The sequence below is a fragment of the Salvelinus fontinalis genome, chromosome 4 (assembly GCF_029448725.1).
Source record: "Salvelinus fontinalis isolate EN_2023a chromosome 4, ASM2944872v1, whole genome shotgun sequence".
Classification (NCBI taxonomy): Eukaryota; Metazoa; Chordata; class Actinopteri; order Salmoniformes; family Salmonidae; genus Salvelinus; species Salvelinus fontinalis.
The window spans coordinates 66,234,402-66,254,371 of NC_074668.1; the positions used below are offsets into that span (position 1 = coordinate 66,234,402).

General features: G+C 43.6%; 1 protein-coding gene across 1 annotated transcript; it reads right to left on the reverse strand.

Moving 5' to 3' along the window:
- Positions 1 to 273: 273 nt before the first annotated feature.
- On the reverse strand, positions 274 to 19,912 carry LOC129854228 (conserved oligomeric Golgi complex subunit 4-like). Its single transcript, XM_055921035.1, has 19 exons — positions 19,741 to 19,912; positions 19,523 to 19,605; positions 19,121 to 19,235; positions 6,834 to 7,008; positions 5,964 to 6,157; positions 5,769 to 5,874; positions 5,500 to 5,657; positions 5,350 to 5,408; positions 5,088 to 5,221; positions 4,875 to 4,993; positions 4,505 to 4,671; positions 4,180 to 4,345; positions 3,885 to 3,947; positions 3,652 to 3,765; positions 3,302 to 3,394; positions 3,138 to 3,221; positions 2,932 to 3,033; positions 2,452 to 2,580; positions 274 to 825 (listed from the first exon to the last, which is right to left on the reverse strand). Exons 1-19 carry the CDS (start codon positions 19,873 to 19,875, stop codon positions 691 to 693), a joined length of 2,331 nt encoding a protein of 776 aa, XP_055777010.1. The 5' UTR covers positions 19,876 to 19,912; the 3' UTR covers positions 274 to 690.
- Positions 19,913 to 19,970: the final 58 nt, after the last annotated feature.

Consider the following 19,970-nt stretch of genomic DNA (forward strand, 5'->3'; position numbering starts at 1 on the left):
CTAAGATCGTGGTCTATCTTCTAGATTAGACTTTGTCATCAGTTAAAATGTGTTATTTATATATTGAATGATGAGTCTAGATCAGCCGTCTGACCTAGTTCTGTTAGTTTGATGGATTCTATGTTCATTACTGGGTCATTTCAGTGTCAGAAAACATAGACACACCACTCTCACCAGAGAGTATAACGCACGTCTGTCCCTGCGTGCCCAGTTTCAATATGATGGATTCCGTTAAAGGGCTTTCAATATAAATTAATGACAAAAAAAGACATCTTCGAGAGAACACTTTAATATTTTACATTTAATGTTACATAATATTCATTAATCCAAGCCAAAAGGCTCAAATCCATAATCCCACTGTTCCACAATCCCATAGTTCCATTACTGCTGTTACTTCTGGCTCTGATTGGCTGTATGAGGTAGAAGTAGCATTAACTACAGATCTAGGATCAGATCACCCTACCTCAAACCTAACTGTAACCATTTGGGGGTTAAACAAATATCTATCACTGAATTTGTAGTTAGGGGCAACCTCTTTCTCCACCTCCTATGAGGCCAGCAGAGGTTAGGAGCAGCAGGGACTTCCTCTCAGGGGATCCACCTGCACACTCCTCTTTTTCCTCAAAGAACAATCAGCATGAGTCTAGTCCCATGTAACATGTGCACCAGCACATTCTCTGGGTAGCAGGGTTAGAGGCGGAGCCTCTTGATGTCCTCACTGCGGAAATCGATGCGAAGTGCCAGAACCTGCCGGACCTCCGCTGGAGTGAGACGCCAAGTTAGAGGACCAGAGTTCGGGCCCCAGTAATCCAGGATCTCTGTTACCTAGAAACACAATAACATACACACAGTTCTGAGAGCAGGCCTGTGTATACAGAGACATGAAAGTCTACAAAGTGAGAGGGTCAGTGGTAAATAGATACAGTGCATTCGAAAAGTATTCAGACCCCTCGACTTTTGTTACGATACAGCCTTATTCTAAAATTGATTAAATAGTTTTTTTCTTCCCCTAATCAAACTACACACAATACCCCATAATGACAAAGCAAAAACAGGTATAGATTTTTTAGTAAATTTATAAAAAATTCAAAACAGAAATATTACATTTACATGTATTCAGACCCTTAGTACTTTTTGAAGCACCTTTGGCAGGGTTACAGCCTCGAGTCTTATTAGGTATGACACTACAAGCTTGGCACACCTGTATTTGGGGAGTTTCTCCCATTCTTCTCTGCAGATCCTCTCAAGCTCTATCGGGTTGGATGGGGAGCGTCGCTGCACAGCAATTTTCAGGTCTCTCCACAGATGTTCGATTGAGTTTAAGTCCGGGCTCTGGCTGGGCCACTCAAGGACATCCTGAGCGCTCTGGAGCAGGTTTTTATCAAGGATCTCTCTGTACTTTGCTTCGTTCATCTTTCCCTCGATCCTGACTAGTTTCCCAGTCCCTGCCGCTGAAAAACATTCCCACAGCAAGATGCCGCCACCACCACCATGCTTCACCGTAGGGATGGTGCAAGGTTTCCTCCAGACGTGACGCTTGGCATTCAGGCCAAAGATTTAAATCTTGGTTTCATCAGACCAGAGAATCTTGTTTCTCATGGCCTGAGAGTCCTTTAGGTGCCTTTTGGCAAACTCCAAGCGGGCTGCCACATGCCTTTTACTGAGGAATGGCTTCCGTCTCGTCACTCTACCATAAAGGCCTGATTGGTGAAGTCCTGCAGAGATGGTTTTGCTTCTGGAAGGTTCTCCCATCTCCACAGAGGAGCTCTGGAGTTCTGTCAGCGTGACCATCGGGTTCTTGGTCACCTCCATGACCAAGGCCCTTATCCACCGATTGCACAGTCGGCCGGAAGGCCAGCTCTAGGAAGAGACTTGGTGGCACCAAACTTCTTCCAATTAAGAATGATGGAGGCCACTGTGTTTTTGGGAACCTTCAATGCTGCAGACATTTTTGGTACCCTTCCCCAGATCTGTGCCTCGACACAATCCTGTCTCGGAGCTCTACGGACAATTCCTTCAACCTCATGGCTTGGTTTAGACAGGTGTGTGTCTTTCCAAATCATGTCCAATCAATTGAATTTACCACAGGTGGACTCCAATCAAGTTGTAGAAACATCAAGGATGATCAATGGAAACAGGATGCACCTGAGCTCAATTTCAAGTCTCATAGCAAAGGGTCTGAATACTTGTGTAAATAAGGTATCTGTTGTTTATTCTTAATAAATTTGCAAACATTTCTAAAAACCTGTTTTCGCTTCGTCATTATGTGGTATCGTGTGTAGATTAATAAGGAAAATTTAAAAAAAAATCAATTTTAGAATAAGGCTGTAACGTAACAAAATGTGGAAAAAGTAAAGGGGTCTGAATACTTTCCAAATGCACTGTATGTGACCCCATCTATGTGATTGTCTGTGGGTTGAGAAATGTGTGTGTGTGTATACTGCAGATTACCCGCTCCAGGTTGAGGATGGTGGCCATCTGAGTGAGCCGAGCAAACTTGTCCCTAATAGTCCAGGTGGTGACAGTAGTGAGGTAGGCCACCAGAGAACGCAGCTCCTTATCAAACTGAAGCCCTCCCAGCTAAGGGACAGGTGCAATAAGGGGTTCAAATCAAGAGCATGAAACAGAAAAAAGGTATCCAGACCAGCAATTAAATATTTAAACAAAGACCACATCAAAAAGGATCAAAGGATCAAACAGAGAACATCCCAGAAAAAGAAAGAGGACTGCAATAAAATGCTTTAGTATCCTTGCACTACATTACAGCACACACACCGCCTAAAGAGGCAGATGCCAAGGGGAAAGAAGCTTAATCTACCATCCTTCTGGAATCATAAATAAAACATTAAAAGAGGGCCTCTTATCATTACGTCACAGATGTGCATGCGGTAGGTGTGATGCCACCCTGTGGCCAGGCCTGGGATATCTCACCCTGCTGAAGGTGCACTTCAGGACAGTCTTCTCCATCTCCATGGAGACCAAACTGGTCATGAGGCTAGTCAGTGTGTCGTAGATAACTGAAGAGAGCCCCGCCTGAGAGAGCAAGAGAGAGATTATAGAGAGGGGGAGAAGAGAAAGAGTTTGTAAAATGCTAATGTGGGAGATGTATTCCTGAGGCTAAGCAAAAGTATGGTTACCTTGAACTCTGCCATGAGCTGCTCGAGGTTGACGATGAGCTGCTGGACCCAGGGGTCGTTGGCCTCGTACTCATTAAACTCCTCCTGCACAAAAAAAACATTAGTCACACACTGGGGGGGAAGGGTGTGGCCTAGTGTGTGTGTGTGTGTGTGTGTGTTCGTACCTCCTCTATGTTGTGTGAGATGGACAGGAAGCTGCTGATCCATGGTTTGACCTGAGGCTTGATGGCTGTGGTGTTCAGCTCTGTCAGGCCCTCCTGAGGGTCACAACTGAGTTAGTTCTACTCCATACAGATTAGACACACTGGTGACGTTTTGTAGTTGTATATTGTCTATGCATGTAAATTGGTACACAATTCAGCTTATCACTGTGACTTACAAATAAATGTTGCTGCTAGTACTACTACTTTTACTAGTATTTCTTGCACAATGAAGTCAAAGACCCCCTTAACACAACTGCACAGAGACAGATCATGTGTCACTCTGATATGAGTATATTTCTGCGTCCTCCAACCTGCAAGAGATCCTTGAACTTGCTGGACGTGTTGACGAGGTCTGACAGACAGCTGTCAATCTTAGCTTGCTCTCCTGATCCCGCCCCCTGAGTGAACAACTTGGAGCAATCACTCTGAGAAAGAGAGAGAGGGGAAAACGTCATTATCTGTGGTATACTACACATAGTGTGTCTTATTGAAATGTTACTCTTTAGAAAACTAAAGAGATGATATAAGCAGTAAGCTAACTCACCTCCAGGTTCCTCTTCAGAGTGGTGATGTTCTCACTACACACCTCCACGTTATTCAGAGTCACCTGGGATAGAAAGAAAGACGGGTGTGAGTGAATGCATGTGTCTGTTGTCTGTTCCGTGTTTATCATCAAGAATGCTGCCTTAGTGTGCTCTCTGTGACCAGTTGTGTTTTAGACTGTGTGTGTTTCTTACCAGGAACGATGCCTTGGCATGTTCCGTGCATTCAATGTTCAGTTTGGCGGTAAGTGTTTGTGTGTGTCGGTCAGTGTTTGTGTGTGTACACAAGTCCCTCACCAGGAAGGCAGCCTTGGCGACCTCTGCGCTGTCAATGCCCAGGTTGTTGAACTTGCCCTGCTGCAGGCTGCTCTGCATCAGACTCACTGCACTGCTCACCCCACGCTGGATGTCCTGCAGCGTGGTCGCAGGGAAGCCCTGCCCCAGCTTATTATACAACACCTCCCTGAGAGAGACAGAGAGAAAGGGGGGGGGGGGGGGGGGGGAGTGAGAGAGAAGCATGGGTTGGTGGAAGACGGAGCGAAAAAGGAGGGTGTGAGAGCTGGAAGAAGATTCAAATGTGTGTTCAAATGATTGATTGAGTGTGTGTCTAACTACTGTCTACCTGAAGTCAGACTCTAGCACTGAGGTTGAGTGGTTGATCATGGCACACAGACAGTCAATGCTGGAGCTGGACAGAGCTCTGCTGATGCACTTCTTCACAATGTAGAAACAGTCATCCACCATGCTGGACGTCAGCTGACCCTTCTCATATGTATCCATAGCTACAGCCTAAGAAGAGAGGGGCAAAGGGAATTAATATAATTATTATTACTATTATGTGGTTACATATGTATACTGTGTATCAAGGGTATTCAAATACGGGTTTGAGGACGACGACAGCATTGCTGGTTTTCATTATTTTCCTTCTAATGAGGGGCTGATTCAGGGATAAAATGGAACCCCCTGCTGTATAGTTAGAAGTGGTGGCTAACCTTGCTGACTGTCTCCCTCATGTAGTACTCCTCCATTGGAATGTAGTAGCCAATCAGCTCCTGCATGAGCTGGCCCAGCATGCAGTGTTTCAGCAGTTTCTCCACATTATGCTTGTGCTCTGTAGCAAGAAACAAAGACAACAAAACTTACTAACACAGTCAACAACGCGTGTACAGGGTTTTATAAGTGTGTGTGTGTGTTGGGTGTCTTACCTTGGACGATGCCATGTGTTGCCGTAGCATCCCCAACCTCGAAGTCGGCCATCATGCGACGGCGCAGAAATCTTAAGTAAAGCTCCGACCTGGCATTCATCAGAGTGACTTCCAGTAATACAGGATCCAGTTCCCTACACACAGGTGAAACACAGGTGAAACACATCATAAATACGCATAGTACCCATGCATTGTCCTCCACACAAAAAGATGACATTGAGTAATGCTGTTGAAATAAAGTAGGCTGAACTCTCACACTGACCTGGGTTCAATCCTCTCAGTGGGCACACTCTTCATCATGCTGCTCTGGATGATCTGAAACTGCAAGCAGAGACATTCAATTTAATAACACTTTCTTAATATAGTCTGTAATTTAAAGATCTAATTAATTGAATGCAATTGACACACAGACCTTGTTGTGGTAGTCTCTCTGTTGGATGAACTTGTCAACTACTTTCTGGGCCTGTCGGTCACACTCCTGCTGCAGGTGAGTGATGAGAGTATACAGGTAGCCTGGACCGTAGTACGTCTCTACGATGGGCTGGTGGGTCTCCACAACACGAGCTATGCCTGAAACACACTAAATATTTTCCACCAATTCTATTTTCCTATACACACACACAAACCAACACGTTTACAGACATGTCTAAAAAGACACCATCATTATGGTCAGTCTCTCACCCTCCAGCAGCAGAGTCAGGGTGTCAGCAAAGACCAGAGCAGCTCTCCTCTCTCCTAGCTCTCCTCCCACAGCCAAGAGCAGGTTCTCATCTGCTTTAGAGGCCAGCTGAGAGAGAGAAAAAGACAACCGTGAAGATAAACAAATGCACAAGCATTAACGCTCACACACACTATTGAATGGACAACCCCACTCACTTGGCTGCAGAGGTACTGGCCAAAGCGAGCCAGGCCTTGCTCGTGGAGGCCAAGCAGAGGGAAGATTTTAAAGAATCTTTCCACCTGCGCCAGATCACCCCTGGTAACAGCCTCATCCAGTCTCTCCGCAACCAGGACTTTCAATCGCTGCTCTGCCTCTTGAAGCATGGCCAGGCTAGCGTCCACAGCACTGCCTGAGCAGAAAATAGTATCAAAGACAGCACAGAACACGTTAGAAGGGACTGTGACAAAAACTGAAAGCAATGCAGATCTTACTTTCTGCACATTACCTGATGAGCTTCCCTGATTTCCAATGCATTTCAGTAACTGTGATCCAAATTCAAAAATGTTTTACACCTTTCCCATATTAAAGTCATTTGACATTTTTTTATTACCCTTATGAACATAGAAACTTGGATATGTGCTAGAATGGTTAAAAAGGCCATCAAATAAAAAATCCCACATCGGTGCATCCCTACAAAATATTAACGTCTAAAACCAGATAGAAAGTATGTAGAAATGATAATGGACCTTCCTATTTTTAAATAATTAATAATCATTTATTTTGACAAAACAAAAATCGATCCCAAAACAACTGCGGCCCTCGGTTGAATTTAGAAATCCCAATGCGGCCCTCGATACAAAATGATTACCCACCCCTGCGCTATCAGGAAGTGTGATGTGAGCAGGGTTTCAAAATTATAGGAACTTTCAATAAATTCCCTGATTTTCCAGAAATCCTGTTTGGCGGATTCCGGATTTTCAGCTCATTCCAACCAGGTTTCCTGGATAACTAGGGAAATTATTGAAAGTTCCCGGAATTTTACAACCCTAGTTGTGAATTGTGGTGGAACATAGGGGCATCCTTACTCTCTTCTCCTTGGCGGCTTAGCTCAATGACTGATTGGTCAAGAGAAAGGTAGCGGTGGATGTGTGCGGCAGCCTGTTCGTAGTCCTCATTGTGTAGCGCCGTCTGAACGCCGTCTGTGCAGAACTTCAGGTCCAGGATGTCATCAGCCCGCTGGATAACCTTATAAAGCCGGGTCTGTGAACACATACAAACAGCGCGCCATTACATCACTCATTGGAGCTGATAGGAACCTAATTTTATATCCTAATCCCTCTCTTAACTATGTCTACACACATACAGTAAGTGTGTGATTAGCTTGGTTTCGATGCGAATGTTCAGAAATCTGCATTAAGAAGATATATGCATTTTCCCACCAGTGGGAAACGGACGTATTGCGGATAAAACTCAGTGTGTGATGATGTAGTACTGTCGTGGCTGAATCAGATTTAGCTAGGCAACATAGATAAGATGTTATTTTCATCATATGCTTGTGAGATACTTGTCATTAGAATAGGGCCAGAGAGGGGAGAGGTCAGGCTTGTCTTCATATGTCAATGTATCTGTTAAACCATGTGGTGCTATGTAGAATATCAGAAGGGGAGGAGGACAGAATGGAACGTTGTTTTCTTATGGGAACGTGTCTGTAACTATTCCTAAACCATGTGACGGGATGGAGTTATTAATTGGGGAACCAGTTAGTCATCTCATACAATGTCTGTACACCAGTCACTCCCTACTTTTTTCCATAGGGGGAAGGAGTTTGGCAGTGTTTGGAACCATTGTATTTCCCCTCTGAGGTTGCCCTTATCTTGACCTAGTATTTGACCTAAGAGGCTCACTGTCTGATTTTGAGTTTGTCCAGATTTGGGAGTATCTAGAAATGACAATTGATATATGCCATTGGATGAGGTAATGGTTGGTAGACAGTGAAGTACCAAGCATGAGATTGAAACCTTGTCTTGGGAGATCAAACTGAATGATGATTTATAGCTGATGCTGTCTAGCGATATGATACTCCTCTTTCGGGTAAAGGATTCTTTGTAAGTTGAGAGGGGTGTATCTTGGCTATAAATGAAACTAAGAATTGTTTTGTAAGCACTCTCAGAGAATTCATTTATAGACACTGAATTGATCTGAGAGTCAAAAAAGGGCTTTGGTGAAGCTTGTATATATATATTAAAAATGTACTGTATAATATAACTCTGACTTGTGTGTGGTTGGCTCTCTCTCTTTACTGAGTAATACAGGAAATTACCACGACAGTACACACAAAATTTACATTTTCGCTTAAGTTGTCATGTACTGAATAAAAAATAATAATTGATAGTGTCGTGGCAATTTCCTGTATTACCAAATGAGGAGAGTTACAAACCACACACCAGTCAGTTTAACTTAAACTTCATCTTTAATAATATGAGCTTTACAATAGCCCTTTGACTCTCAGATCAATTCAGTGTCTATAATGAATTCTGAGAGTCCCTACAGTAGAATACAAAGATCTTTTATAGCCAAGATACATCCCTCTCAACTTACATGACGAACCACAGATCTTAGGAACTCTTCACAAAGGGCCTTTTACTTGAGAAAGGAGTATCGCTTAGCCAGATTGCATTCGCTATACATTTCCACTCAGTTTGGTCTCTAAAACGAGGTTCTCGTGGAGTCTGTTTCTGACCATTTGAGCAGACACATGCACATTTGTGTCCTGCTGGAGGTCATTTTGCAGGGCTCTGGCAGTGCTCCTCCTTGCACAAAGGTGGAGGTAGCGGTCCTGCTGGTGGGTTGTTGCCCTCCTACGGCCTCCTCCACGTCTCCTGATGTACTGGCCTGTCTCCTGGTAGCACCTCCATGCTCTGGACACTACGCTGACAGACACAGCAAACCTTCTTGCCACAGCTCGCATTGATGTGCCATCCTGGATGAGCTGCACTATCTGAGCCACTTGTGTGGGTTGTAGACTCCGTCTCATGCTACCACTAGAGTGAAAGCACCGCCAGCATTCAAAAGTGACCAAAACATCAGCCAGGAAGCATAGGAACTGAGAAGTGGTCTGTGGTCACCACCTGCAGAACCACTCCTTTATTGGGGGTGTCTTGCTAATTGCCTATAATTTCCACCTTTTGTCTATTCCATTTGCACAACAGCATGTGAACTTTATTGTCAATCAGTGTTGCTTCCTAAGTGGACAGTTTGATTTCACAGAAGTGTGATTGACTTGGAGTTACATTGTGTTGTTTAAGTGTTCCCTTTATTTTTTTGAGCAGTGTATATATTCATTAGAAAGGTTTAAAATTGTTCCAGTCTTTACTAAATCTCTGCCTCTTATAAAGAAACTGTCTGAGAAATGTGTGACTGAGACAGAACTCTGCAGGGGAGTGTAAGAGATAAGAGACTAGTCAGATATTCCACTATAAATCAACTTGGGTAGTGGACATTTACTGCTATTTTAGATAGCTATATAAACAATAGTTTTAGTGTTGTGTAGGCATGGTTTTGGTCTCATGAGTAGAAGATAATGACGTAGGCAGTGACATCACCAAGATATATGACTGTAGAAATAATAAAACAACTCGGACCCTTTCCTAGTTTGCAGAACTTACTCAGAAACATGCGTGCTATGTTCCCGTTGTCAACTTCTGTCTGCAATTGCATTAATAAAAGGTTTCTGAATGATTTAATTAAAGATATTGTCAGAATGCTAATTTCACCAATGAGCCAATGATTGACAAGGAACAAGGAACGAACCCCAACATTTGGCGAGCTAGCCAGGAGTGAGTGTCCAACCCGGTTGGAGGAGTTTACACACCATGGTACCAGAGATCCAACTTAAACAAGGTAAGCAGACACCTGTTTAATCTAAGTCTGTAATTAATTGGCATTCACTGGTGTGGTTTCCCTCTAACAAGTAAGTGGCACCTCACTCACTCTAAAATATAGACATACACTTTGAATATGACATAGCCGGATTTTAGATTGGAGAAATTACATTACGGGCTCTTGGTGAAATGCATGTCGTCAATATAGGATGAATGAAAATAATGATTGATGATTTTTATTTTATTTGTTAGAGGTAATTCAGCAACAATTACCCATTACTAGTTCTTTTATTTTGGAGAGGTTGCTTGACGAGGCGGTCTGAGGCTACCCTGTCCTACGAGGGTGGCCGGTTTTGTTTGATTGAGAGTTATAATGCAGAGGTGGCTTGACGAGGCTGTCTGAGGCTACCCTATCCTACGAGGGTGGCCGGTTTTGTTTGATTGAGAGTTAAAAATAGATAATTTATTTCAGGTTGTAATGCGGGCAACCATTACTGAATACTAGTTATTTTTTATTTTGAAGGGGTACCCAGTGAATGAGTTGAGTTGGTTATGAAGTGGTAATTTGGTGTGAAATTTACCAAGTGAATGAATTGAGTTGTTTATGAATAGTGCATTGTATGTTTCATTGTTTGTTTGTCTGTGGATTACGGCAGGGTTTATTGGGTAATGGCCCAATGGTGGAATAAAAAATTAGGAGCAGGAGAGAAGTTATTTGAATAAAAGGTTGAATGTATTTGTTAGTGACACTTTCCTACCATAGGACAGTATTGGAAATGTACAACCCTTAGTATACCTGTAAAAGTATTACAGGGAAGTTCTGTAAAGATTTTCATAGAAAGTTACTTTGTGATTCTATCCCCACCAGGGGGCACTGGTGTATAACATCTTACTGTTACTCTACACCCTTAAGATATAATATTAGGAATTGAAGTCTAGCATGTGGTTGTCTCTGTGAGGCCCGTGTGTGAAATATATTTGAGTTTAGTAGAACCATTTACTATAGCCTGGAGTATGTGAGAGTAGAATTAGGATTTCAGTATCACCCACTGTTGTTTAACACACACTGAAAGTAGATAGAGAGGAATTTATATAGGCATATTCATACATATTACACCCACCTTTAGGATAACCTTATAGAAATTGGAAAACACATTACACGCAGACTATCTAAATAAAAAGCAGGAGCACCATGGCACAGTCAAACCAGAATGCGGAGATAGGAGCAATGAAGCCTGTCACACCTGTTGAATATATGCAAAATAAGTTTCCTGCTGTGGAATTTACAGACACTTTTAAGAAATGGCATGTATGGACAGAGATGGCAGGAGAAAATAGATGTTCAATGGCTGGTTCATTCAACAAAACTAGGTTGGATTTAGTCAAGGAGATAATTCAGACAGGAAGAATGGACAAGGAGAAGGGGATGAAGAGAAGTGCCATTGTATCAGAAACTGTGATGGGAATGATGATGCTGGAAGGACAGATCTTCATGAATAAGGCTACCATGACCAAACTAAAGCTGGAGAAAACAATAGAGTGCAGAAAGAAAGAGAAGTATCAGGACAGAGGCAGAACAGGAGTACTCCCCACCGCCGTATGAGAATCAACCCAGAGGACCCCTGGGTGACTATACACAGATCTACCCTCTCATACCACTGACAGAAGAAAATGGAGAAGCAACCACAATTATCCTCAAGGGAACTCTGAAGGAGGTGGATGACACAACAGCAGCAATAAGTGACATGAGAACAATAGAATTGAATGAAAGACAAAAACAAACAAGGCACAGTTCCTGGAGGGAGTTTTCCCTCGCCACCACAACTCACTCCACAAAAAGGAACAGACTGGAAGACCCTAGAACCTGGTGCCTGCAGGGTGTGCTTTTCTTTTTTTTTTCTTTTTGTAATTTTTTTTTATCCCCTCTTCTCCCCAATTTTGGTCGTATCCAATCGCTAGTAATTACTATCTTGTCTCATCGCTACAACTCCCGTACGGGCTCGGGAGAGACGAAGGTCGAAAGTCCTCCGAAGCACAACCCAACCAAGCCGCACTGCTTCTTAACACAGCGCGCCTCCAACCCGGAAGCCAGCCGCACCAATGTGTCGGAGGAAACACCGTGCACCTGGCCCCCTTGGTTAGCGCGCACTGCGCCCGGCCCGCCACAGGAGTCGCTGGAGCGCGATGAGACAAGGATATCCCTACCGGCCAAACCCTCCCTAACCCGGGCGACGCTAGCCCAATTGTGCGTCGCCCCACGGACCTCCCGGTCGCGGCCAGCTGCGACAGAGCCTGGGCGCGAACCCAGAGACTCTGGTGGCGCAGCTAGCACTGCGATGCAGTGCCCTAGACCACTGCGCCACCCGGGAGGCCCGGTATGTGCTTTTCACCACTCAGCATTATGGTGACCCACAAACATGGACTGGAAGAGGAGGTGGGCCCGCCAGAGCCCTTCGTGAATGGAACAACACTCAATGCTGGACCTGTGAGCAGTTGGGGCACGTGAGTTCACAGTGTGGGGGAAAGGAAAGAGGTTACAACAGGGGCAGAGGAAATGTTGGGCCTGACAGAGGAAGAGGAAACTATGCTAATGACAGAGGACAGCCATGGCCAATGAGAAATTATAACACCAACAGTTCTTATTTCCTTCAGAATCAACAATAAAGGCGCCCGACTCCCCTGCTACAGTCTCCTCAGTATGAATTCAATGATGGAAGAGACGAGCCAATGGTTACTCTAAATGTTAAGGACATGATCTACCATTTCTAATAGACACTAGAGCTCACTGTTCCTGTTTAGGAAAACCTGGACAAGTTGTTTGGCTTCTGAGCAAATCACCAGTAATAATAACAGGGACAGCCCAGGAATGTGTACTGGACAAAAACTTGTTTGAAGAACCTCTGCTTGACTCTGACATGGTGCTCGTTGATGGTTCTGCCTATATACAGCTGAAGTCGGAAATTTACATAAACGAGTTTTAATGACTCCAAACTAAGTGTTTCAACCACTCCACACATTTCTTGTTAACAAACTATAGTTTTTGCAAGTCGGTTAGGAGCCCTACTTTGTGCATGACAAGTAATTTTTCCAAAAACTGTTTACATACAGATTATTTCACTTATAATTCGTTGTATCACAATTCCAGTGGGTCAGAAGTTCACATACACTAACTTGACTGTGCATTTAAACAGCTTGGAAAATTACAGAAAATGATGTCATGGCTTTAGAAGCTTCTGATAGGCTAATTGACATCATTGGAGCCAATTGGAGGTGTACATGTGGATGTATTTCAAGGCCTACCTTCAAACGCAGTGCTTCTTTGCTTGACATCATGGGAAAATCAAAAGAAATCAGCCAAGACCTCAGAAAAAAATTGTAGACCTCCACAAGTCTGGTTCATCCTTGGGAGCAATTTCCAAACGCCTGAAGGTACCACTTCCATCTGTACAAACAATAGTACGCAAGTATAAAACACCATGGGACCACGCAGCCATCATACCGCTCAGGAAGGAGACGCGTTCTGTCTCCTAGAGATGAACATACTTTGGTGCAAAAAGTGCAAATCAATTCAAGAACAACCGCAAAGGACCTTGTGAAGATGCTGGAGGAAACAGATACGAAAGTATCTATATCCACAGTAAAACAAGTCCTATATCGACATAACCTGAAAGGCCACTCCGTAAGGATAAGCCACTGCTCCAAAACTGCCATAAAAAAGCCAGAATACGGTTTGCAACTGCACATGGGGACAAAGATCATACTTTTTGGAGTAATGTCTTCTGGTCTGATGAAACAAAAATAGAACTGTTTGGCCAAAATGACCATCGTTACGTTTGAAGGAAAAAGGGGAGGCTTGCAAGCCGAAGAACACCATCTTAACCGTGAAGCACGGGGATGACAGCTTCATGTTGTGGGTGTGCTTTGCTGCAGGAGGGACTGGTGCACTTCACAAAATAGATGGCATCATGAGGCAGGAAAATTATGTGGATATATTGAAGCAACATCTCAAGACATTAGTCAGGAAGTTAAAGCATGGTCGAAAATGGGTCTTCGAAGTGGACAATGACTCCAAGCATACCTACAAAGTTGTGGCAAAATGGCTTAAGGACAACAACGTCAAGGTATTGGAGTGGCCATCACAGAGCCCTGACCTCAATCCTATAGAAAATTTGTGGGCAGAACTGAAAAAGCGTGTGCGAGTAAGGAGGCCTACAAACCTGACTCAGTTACACCAGCTCTGTCAGGAGGAATGGGCCAAAATTCACCCAATTTATTGTGGGAAGCTTGTGGAAGGCTACCCGAAACATTTGACCCAAGTTAAACAATTTAAAGGCAATGCTACCAAATACTAATTGAGTGCATGTAAACTTCTGACCCACTGGGAATGTGATGAAAGAAATGCTGAAATTATTAATTCTCTCTTATTATTCTGACATTTCACATTCTTAAAATAAAGTGGTGATCCTAACTGACCTAAGACAGGGGATTTTTACTAGGATTAAATGTCAGGAGTTGTGAAAAACTGAGTTTAAATCTATTTGGCTAAGGTGTATGTAAACTTCTGACTTCAACTGTAGATCAAAGCACAGGGAAGAAACATATAGGATTTGCTGTAGTAGATGTGGAAGGTGATATTGAGGTTATTCAGCCCCTACCAGACCATTTATCAGCGCAACAGGGAGATTTATTAGCTCTGACCACAGCTTGTGAATTGGGGGAAGGGAAGGCCTTTACTGTCTACTCAGACTCAGCATATGCTATTGGGGTTTGTTGGTCATGGTGTGGGATTTGAAGAGCAAGAGAGTTTATTAATACCACAGGCACACCTATTAAAAACAGACCTTTTGTTGAACAGTTGACTGAAGCTATGTAAAAACCTAACACATTGGCTATTGTTAAGGTTGAGGCACACACGGGTTGGTGTGATTATGCCAGAATTGGTAACAGCATAGCTGATGAGGCGGCCAAATTGGCTGCTTCCCTTTGTCACACACATGCATTATACCTTTAATTGTTTTTGTTATCTGAAACTATGGATCTTGAGAAACAGCAGCAGGCAGATTTTCTCAAATCACCAAGTGTGGAGGGAGAGAGGCTGTTCGCTCTGTCCTAGGTCTAGCTTATGGCTACATCTTTTGTCTGGCATGCCCTGTTTACCATCAACCATGATCTTTAATATTTGCCGATTGGCTCATGGAGTGAGCCATTCATCAAAGGGGAATATTTAGTAGGAGGTGAAGATTTCGGCCCAATGGTTTTGCCAAAATTTGAATCAGCACGTAAAACAGTTAATTTATCGTTGCACGACATGTTTGTTATATAACATAGACAAGGGAACTCCACTGCAACCAGGGAAGTTCCCCACTCCAAAAGGACCTTTTGTCCACCTAGCTATGGATTTCATAGACATGATCGATCAAAAAGAAAAAAAGAGATACTGCCTGGTGATAATTGACAGGTTTACCAGGTGGGTGGAACCATCCCACCACCAACTGCGTTGCGTGAACAGTTGCAAAATTGCTAGTTAGGGAAATTATACTCGGGTTCGGAGTGCCTGAGGTTTGTTTGCAGACAATGGGACCCATCTTATAGGAGATGTGGTTGCTCAAATGGCCAAAATGATGCGTGTTGACCAGAAGTTTGTGTCCATCTATCAACCGCGGAGTAACGGGAGTTACTGAGAGGTCTGGACCCTGAAAGGCTCCCTTGCCAAACTATGCCATTCCACAGGAATAACATGGGTAGAGGGATTACATCTTGTCCTCATGAAAATGCGCAGCAGCCTTAACAAAGGTATTGGGTGTACACCTTATAAAATGTTAACAAGACAACCAATGAACACCCCAGGGGGAGACCTATGACTGACCGACAGATAGACATAAATTCAAATGTATTTATATAGCCCTTCTTACATCAGCTGATATCTCAAAGTGCTGTACAGAAACACAGCCTAAAACCCCAAACAGCAAGCAATGCAGGTGTAGAAGCACGGTGGCTAGGAAAAACTCCCTAGAAAGGCCAGAACCTAGGAAGAAACCTGGAGAGGAACCAGGCTATGAGGGGTGGCCAGTCCTCTTCTGGCTGTGCCGGGTGGAGATTATAACAGAACATGGCCAAGACATAACCGAGACACAGTGTGACCATCTTGAGGACATGAAGGAACTAACTTCTGTGGTAAGTTTTCTCCACTCTCACACTAGGAAAGCAGCAGAACCAATCCCAGGTGAAGACCCTGATGAGCTACCCAGAAACGTTGGAGACTTGGTGAAACTCAGGGTCCACAAGCAAAAATGGAACCAACCTCGATGGATGGGTCTGTTCCAGGTAACCATGGTAATACCAACAGCCCTGCGGGTAGCGGAGAGGTCCGACTGGCATCATCTCTCCCACTGCAAGCATCTTCCAGAGTGGAAGCCATGGATGAGCGACTGCAGGGAGGCAGAGCAGGGCCCCGAGTACATCTGAAGGAGGAAGAAGGTCCGAGCCAAAGGACCGAAGAACCAACAGAGGGTTCAGCCACAGAACCTGAAGAGTCATCAGATGTCGAGGACACCATCATACATACACACACACTGTGGTTGTGAAACAAGAAAATCGCAACAATGGAAACACACATGCAGGGTAATTATTGCTTTCCAAATCCTACTCGTTCCCTTTGTGGACAGGGATGTGGAGAATAATAAATGGGTGAAAGCAGTGACAGACATAGGATTACAGGGGAAGGGGAACACATCTGGCACACGGGTAATGATTTTCCAGAAACCCACCTCCACAGCCTTACTGTGGGGAACCAATTGGAAAGAAAGATTTTGGATGTGGATTACTCCATTTTATGCAAAGGAACAATACCAGGGTTCAACAAAGAAAAAGCAATTATACTACTCTGATGTTGGTCACTAAGGGAAAGAAAGCAGCATGGGAAGGTGGATTATCCAATAAGACAAAAGGTAATAGTTCAGATGCAGCTAAAGAATTTAAGGAGGGTGGGCCAATTGAGACTAAATGGCCAAGGTGGAAGAAGGTTCCTAGTGTACAACCAGGTAACAATTCCCAGCTGAGTAAATGCATAGGACCTCCAAAAGTACAATGGGGCGAGTATCTGACTGGTAGTGTAAAGCCCCTAAATGATAAAGGAGATGTTGTGTTGACAGGATTAAAACCCACAATAACTCCCCTGTTTGTATCTGCAACTCAGGGAATGTGGATGTAGGAAACACCACTAATTGCCTGTCTTACACAGGCCTAAAAACAGATACCAGTAGTTTTGGTGTAACTGGATGGGCAATAATTGATAACCAGGGTAAATATGTCAAACATAGGCAAAGGCATGGAGACAACTCCGGATCATCTCTGGATCTGTGGGGGTAATAGCTACATTTTCCTCCCCATGGGATGGAAAGGGTGTTATTATCTGGGGAAAACTGAACTGACAGTAGCAACATTACTTGCTTCTGAGTTGCTGAACAGTTCTTTGCAAATTAGTTTCAGATCAAATGGCAGAGCTAAAAGAGCAGTGGCTCAAAATAATGAAGCTTATGGACATGTGCTGTCCATAAGATGATGGCAGCCCTAGTAATCTTTCCAGGTGCAGGAGTTGTAGTAAAGGGTAAGGGGATTAACAATTTGACATACTCCATGCAGGCCCTTACTAATTTCATAGTACACAGGGTTTTACTCAGTTGTCACTAAATGTGCAGAATTTGAAGGCAGTAGTGACCAGAGACGAAATGGCACATATTGGCTAAAGACAGGTGATGAGATAGGCGATGAGGATGCTCAAATAGCTGACCAATCAGCCTGTTACCAACCCTCAGTAAACTTTTGGGAAAAAGTGGTGTTTGACCAGATACAATACTATTTTCCAGTAAACAAATTGACAACAGACGTTCAGGACGCTTATAGGGAAGAACATTCAACAAGCACAGCACTTACACATATGACTGATGATTGGCTTAGAGAAATTGATAATAAAAATATTGTGGGGGGCTGTTTTATACTTCAGTGCGGCTTTTGACATTATCGATCATAGTCTGCTGGAAAAACGTATGCGTTATGGTTTTACATCCTCTGGTATACTGTGGATAAAGAGTTACCGGTCTAACAGAACACATAGGGTGTTCTTTAATGGAAGCCTCTCCAACATAATCCAGGTAGAATCAGGAATCAGGGCAGCTGTCTAGACCCCTTACTTTTTTCAACCTTTACTAACGACATGCCAGTGGCTTTTAGTAAGGCCAGTGTGTCTATGTATGCGGATGACTCAACACTATACACGTCAGCTACTACAGCGACTGAAATGACTGCAAACCTTAAAGAGCTGCAGTTAGTTTCAGAATGGGTGGCAAGGAATAAGTTAGTGCTAAATATTTCAAAAACTAAAAGCATTGTATTTGGGACAAATCATTCACTAAACCTCAACTAAATCTTGTAATGAATAATGTGGAAATTGAGCAAGTTGAGGTGACTAAACTGCTTGGAGGAACCCTGGATTCTAAACTGTCATGGTCAAAACATATTTGATACAACAGTAGCTAAGATGGGGAGAAGTCTATCCATAATAAAGCTCTTCTCTGCCTTCTTAACAGCACTATCAATAAGGCAGGTCCTACAGGACCTAGTTTTGTCGCACCTGGACTACTGTTCAGTCATGTGGTCAGGTGCACAAAGAGGGACTTAGGAAAATTGCAATTGGGTCAGAACAGGATAGCACGGCTGGCCCTTGCATGTACACAGAGAGCTAACATTAAAAATATGCATGTCAATCTCTCCTGGCTCAAAGTGGAGGAGATATTGACTTCATCACTATTTGTATTTGTGAGAGGTATTGACATGTTGAATGGATCGAGTTGTCTGTTTGAACTACTGGCACACAGCTCGGACACCCTTGCATACCCCACAAGACATGGCACCAGAGGTCTCTTCACAGTCCCGAAGTCAAAAACAGACTATGGGAGGTGCACAGTACTACATAGAGCCATGACTACATGGAACTCTATTCCACATCAAGTAATTCATGCAAGCAGTAAAATTTGATTTAAAAAACAAATAAAAACACACCTTATGGAACAGCGGGGACTGTGAAGAGACAGACACATGCATACACACACACGATAACATACGCACTATACACACACGTACACATGGATTTTGTGTTGTAGATGTGGTAGTAGAGAAGTGGCCTGAGGGCACACAGGCCACAGCAGCCGCTAATGGGGATCCATAATAAATGCAAATAAAAATGTCAATATTTGCACATAAAGGCATTTCCCCCGCCATTTCTCACATTATTTTTTTTACAGACACAAAAAGATCCAGCATGTCGAATTAACCATTTGCATTTTTAAAAATTGTACTGAAACTTCCTGTTTCCATTACAGCTGTCGTGATTTTTTTTATACGGTACGACTTTACTCGTATAAAAACTATGGACGTAAAATTGCTTTCTGTGAGTGAGTCTATGTGGGTGTAAATAGCATGTCTGTAGATAGTACCTTCGCCAGGTCTAGCTGGCGGACTTTGCTGCTGACATTCTCTGCCAGGCTGCAGGTGAAGGTAATCATGCCAGACAGCTGACTGGCATCTCCTCCTATCAGCTGCAGGTTGGGCCTGGGGGACAATGTGACAGGAGAATTGATATTGGATTAGACATGGTATTTATCTCAATAGTCTACAGTAGCTTTCACAACTAATCTCATTTCCTTCATTTATAATGATCTGAAATTGTTGAAATCACAGTGGTGAATGTCTACCAGATATCACTTTCCCCAGAGTCCATCTCTTCCACACCAGTGCAAATGAAGAGAAGAAGATAAGGAATGGAAACTTCTAGATTATTGGGATGTACTCACAGACAGTGAAACTTTTCTCTCCCTCTCTAAAGTACACACACTTACCCCATCCTTTGAAGAGCGAGCATCTTGGTGTCAATGTTCCCCTGCTGCCCAACCAACTTCTCCAGCTCAGTCTCCACCTTTTTCTGTGGTAGATGAACATACAAAGACCGTCAGTCTCTCTCAACCCCCCCCCCCCCTTCTGGTTTAGCTAGCTATGCTAACACAGTCTATGGGTACATCTTTGCATCCCTACAGCTGCCCGCTGGAAGAATTCTCACCTCCTCGGTGCAGAGCTGCTGGTAGACCCGCTCCAGATCATCCAGCTCCGTCAGAGCAGAGATAGCCTCCATGCTCACGGCATATACACATGCAGAATCGCATCGCTTTACTGCTATGGGGCTGCTATCTGCCATCTTTTTCTCACGTAAACAGAAAACGTGTCACTTCCGCGTTCGCTCGCGCAGTAAATGCACGGGCACATTTCCTAGAGCCGTTAAGCGTCGCTATT

What these genes read in the sequence shown, in the direction of transcription:
- LOC129854228 (XM_055921035.1), bottom strand. Translation starts at nt 19,875, where the DNA reads ATGGCAGATAGCAGCCCCATAGCAGTAAAGCGATGCGATTCTGCATGT. An exon ending in GCCAGCTAGACCTGGCGAAG is followed by an intron (nt 7,009 to 19,120) that starts GTACTATCTACA and finishes ATGTGTTCACAG; the next exon opens with ACCCGGCTTTATAAGGTTAT. An exon ending in TCGCCAAGGCTGCCTTCCTG is followed by an intron (nt 3,948 to 4,179) that starts GTGAGGGACTTG and finishes TTTCTATCCCAG; the next exon opens with GTGACTCTGAATAACGTGGA.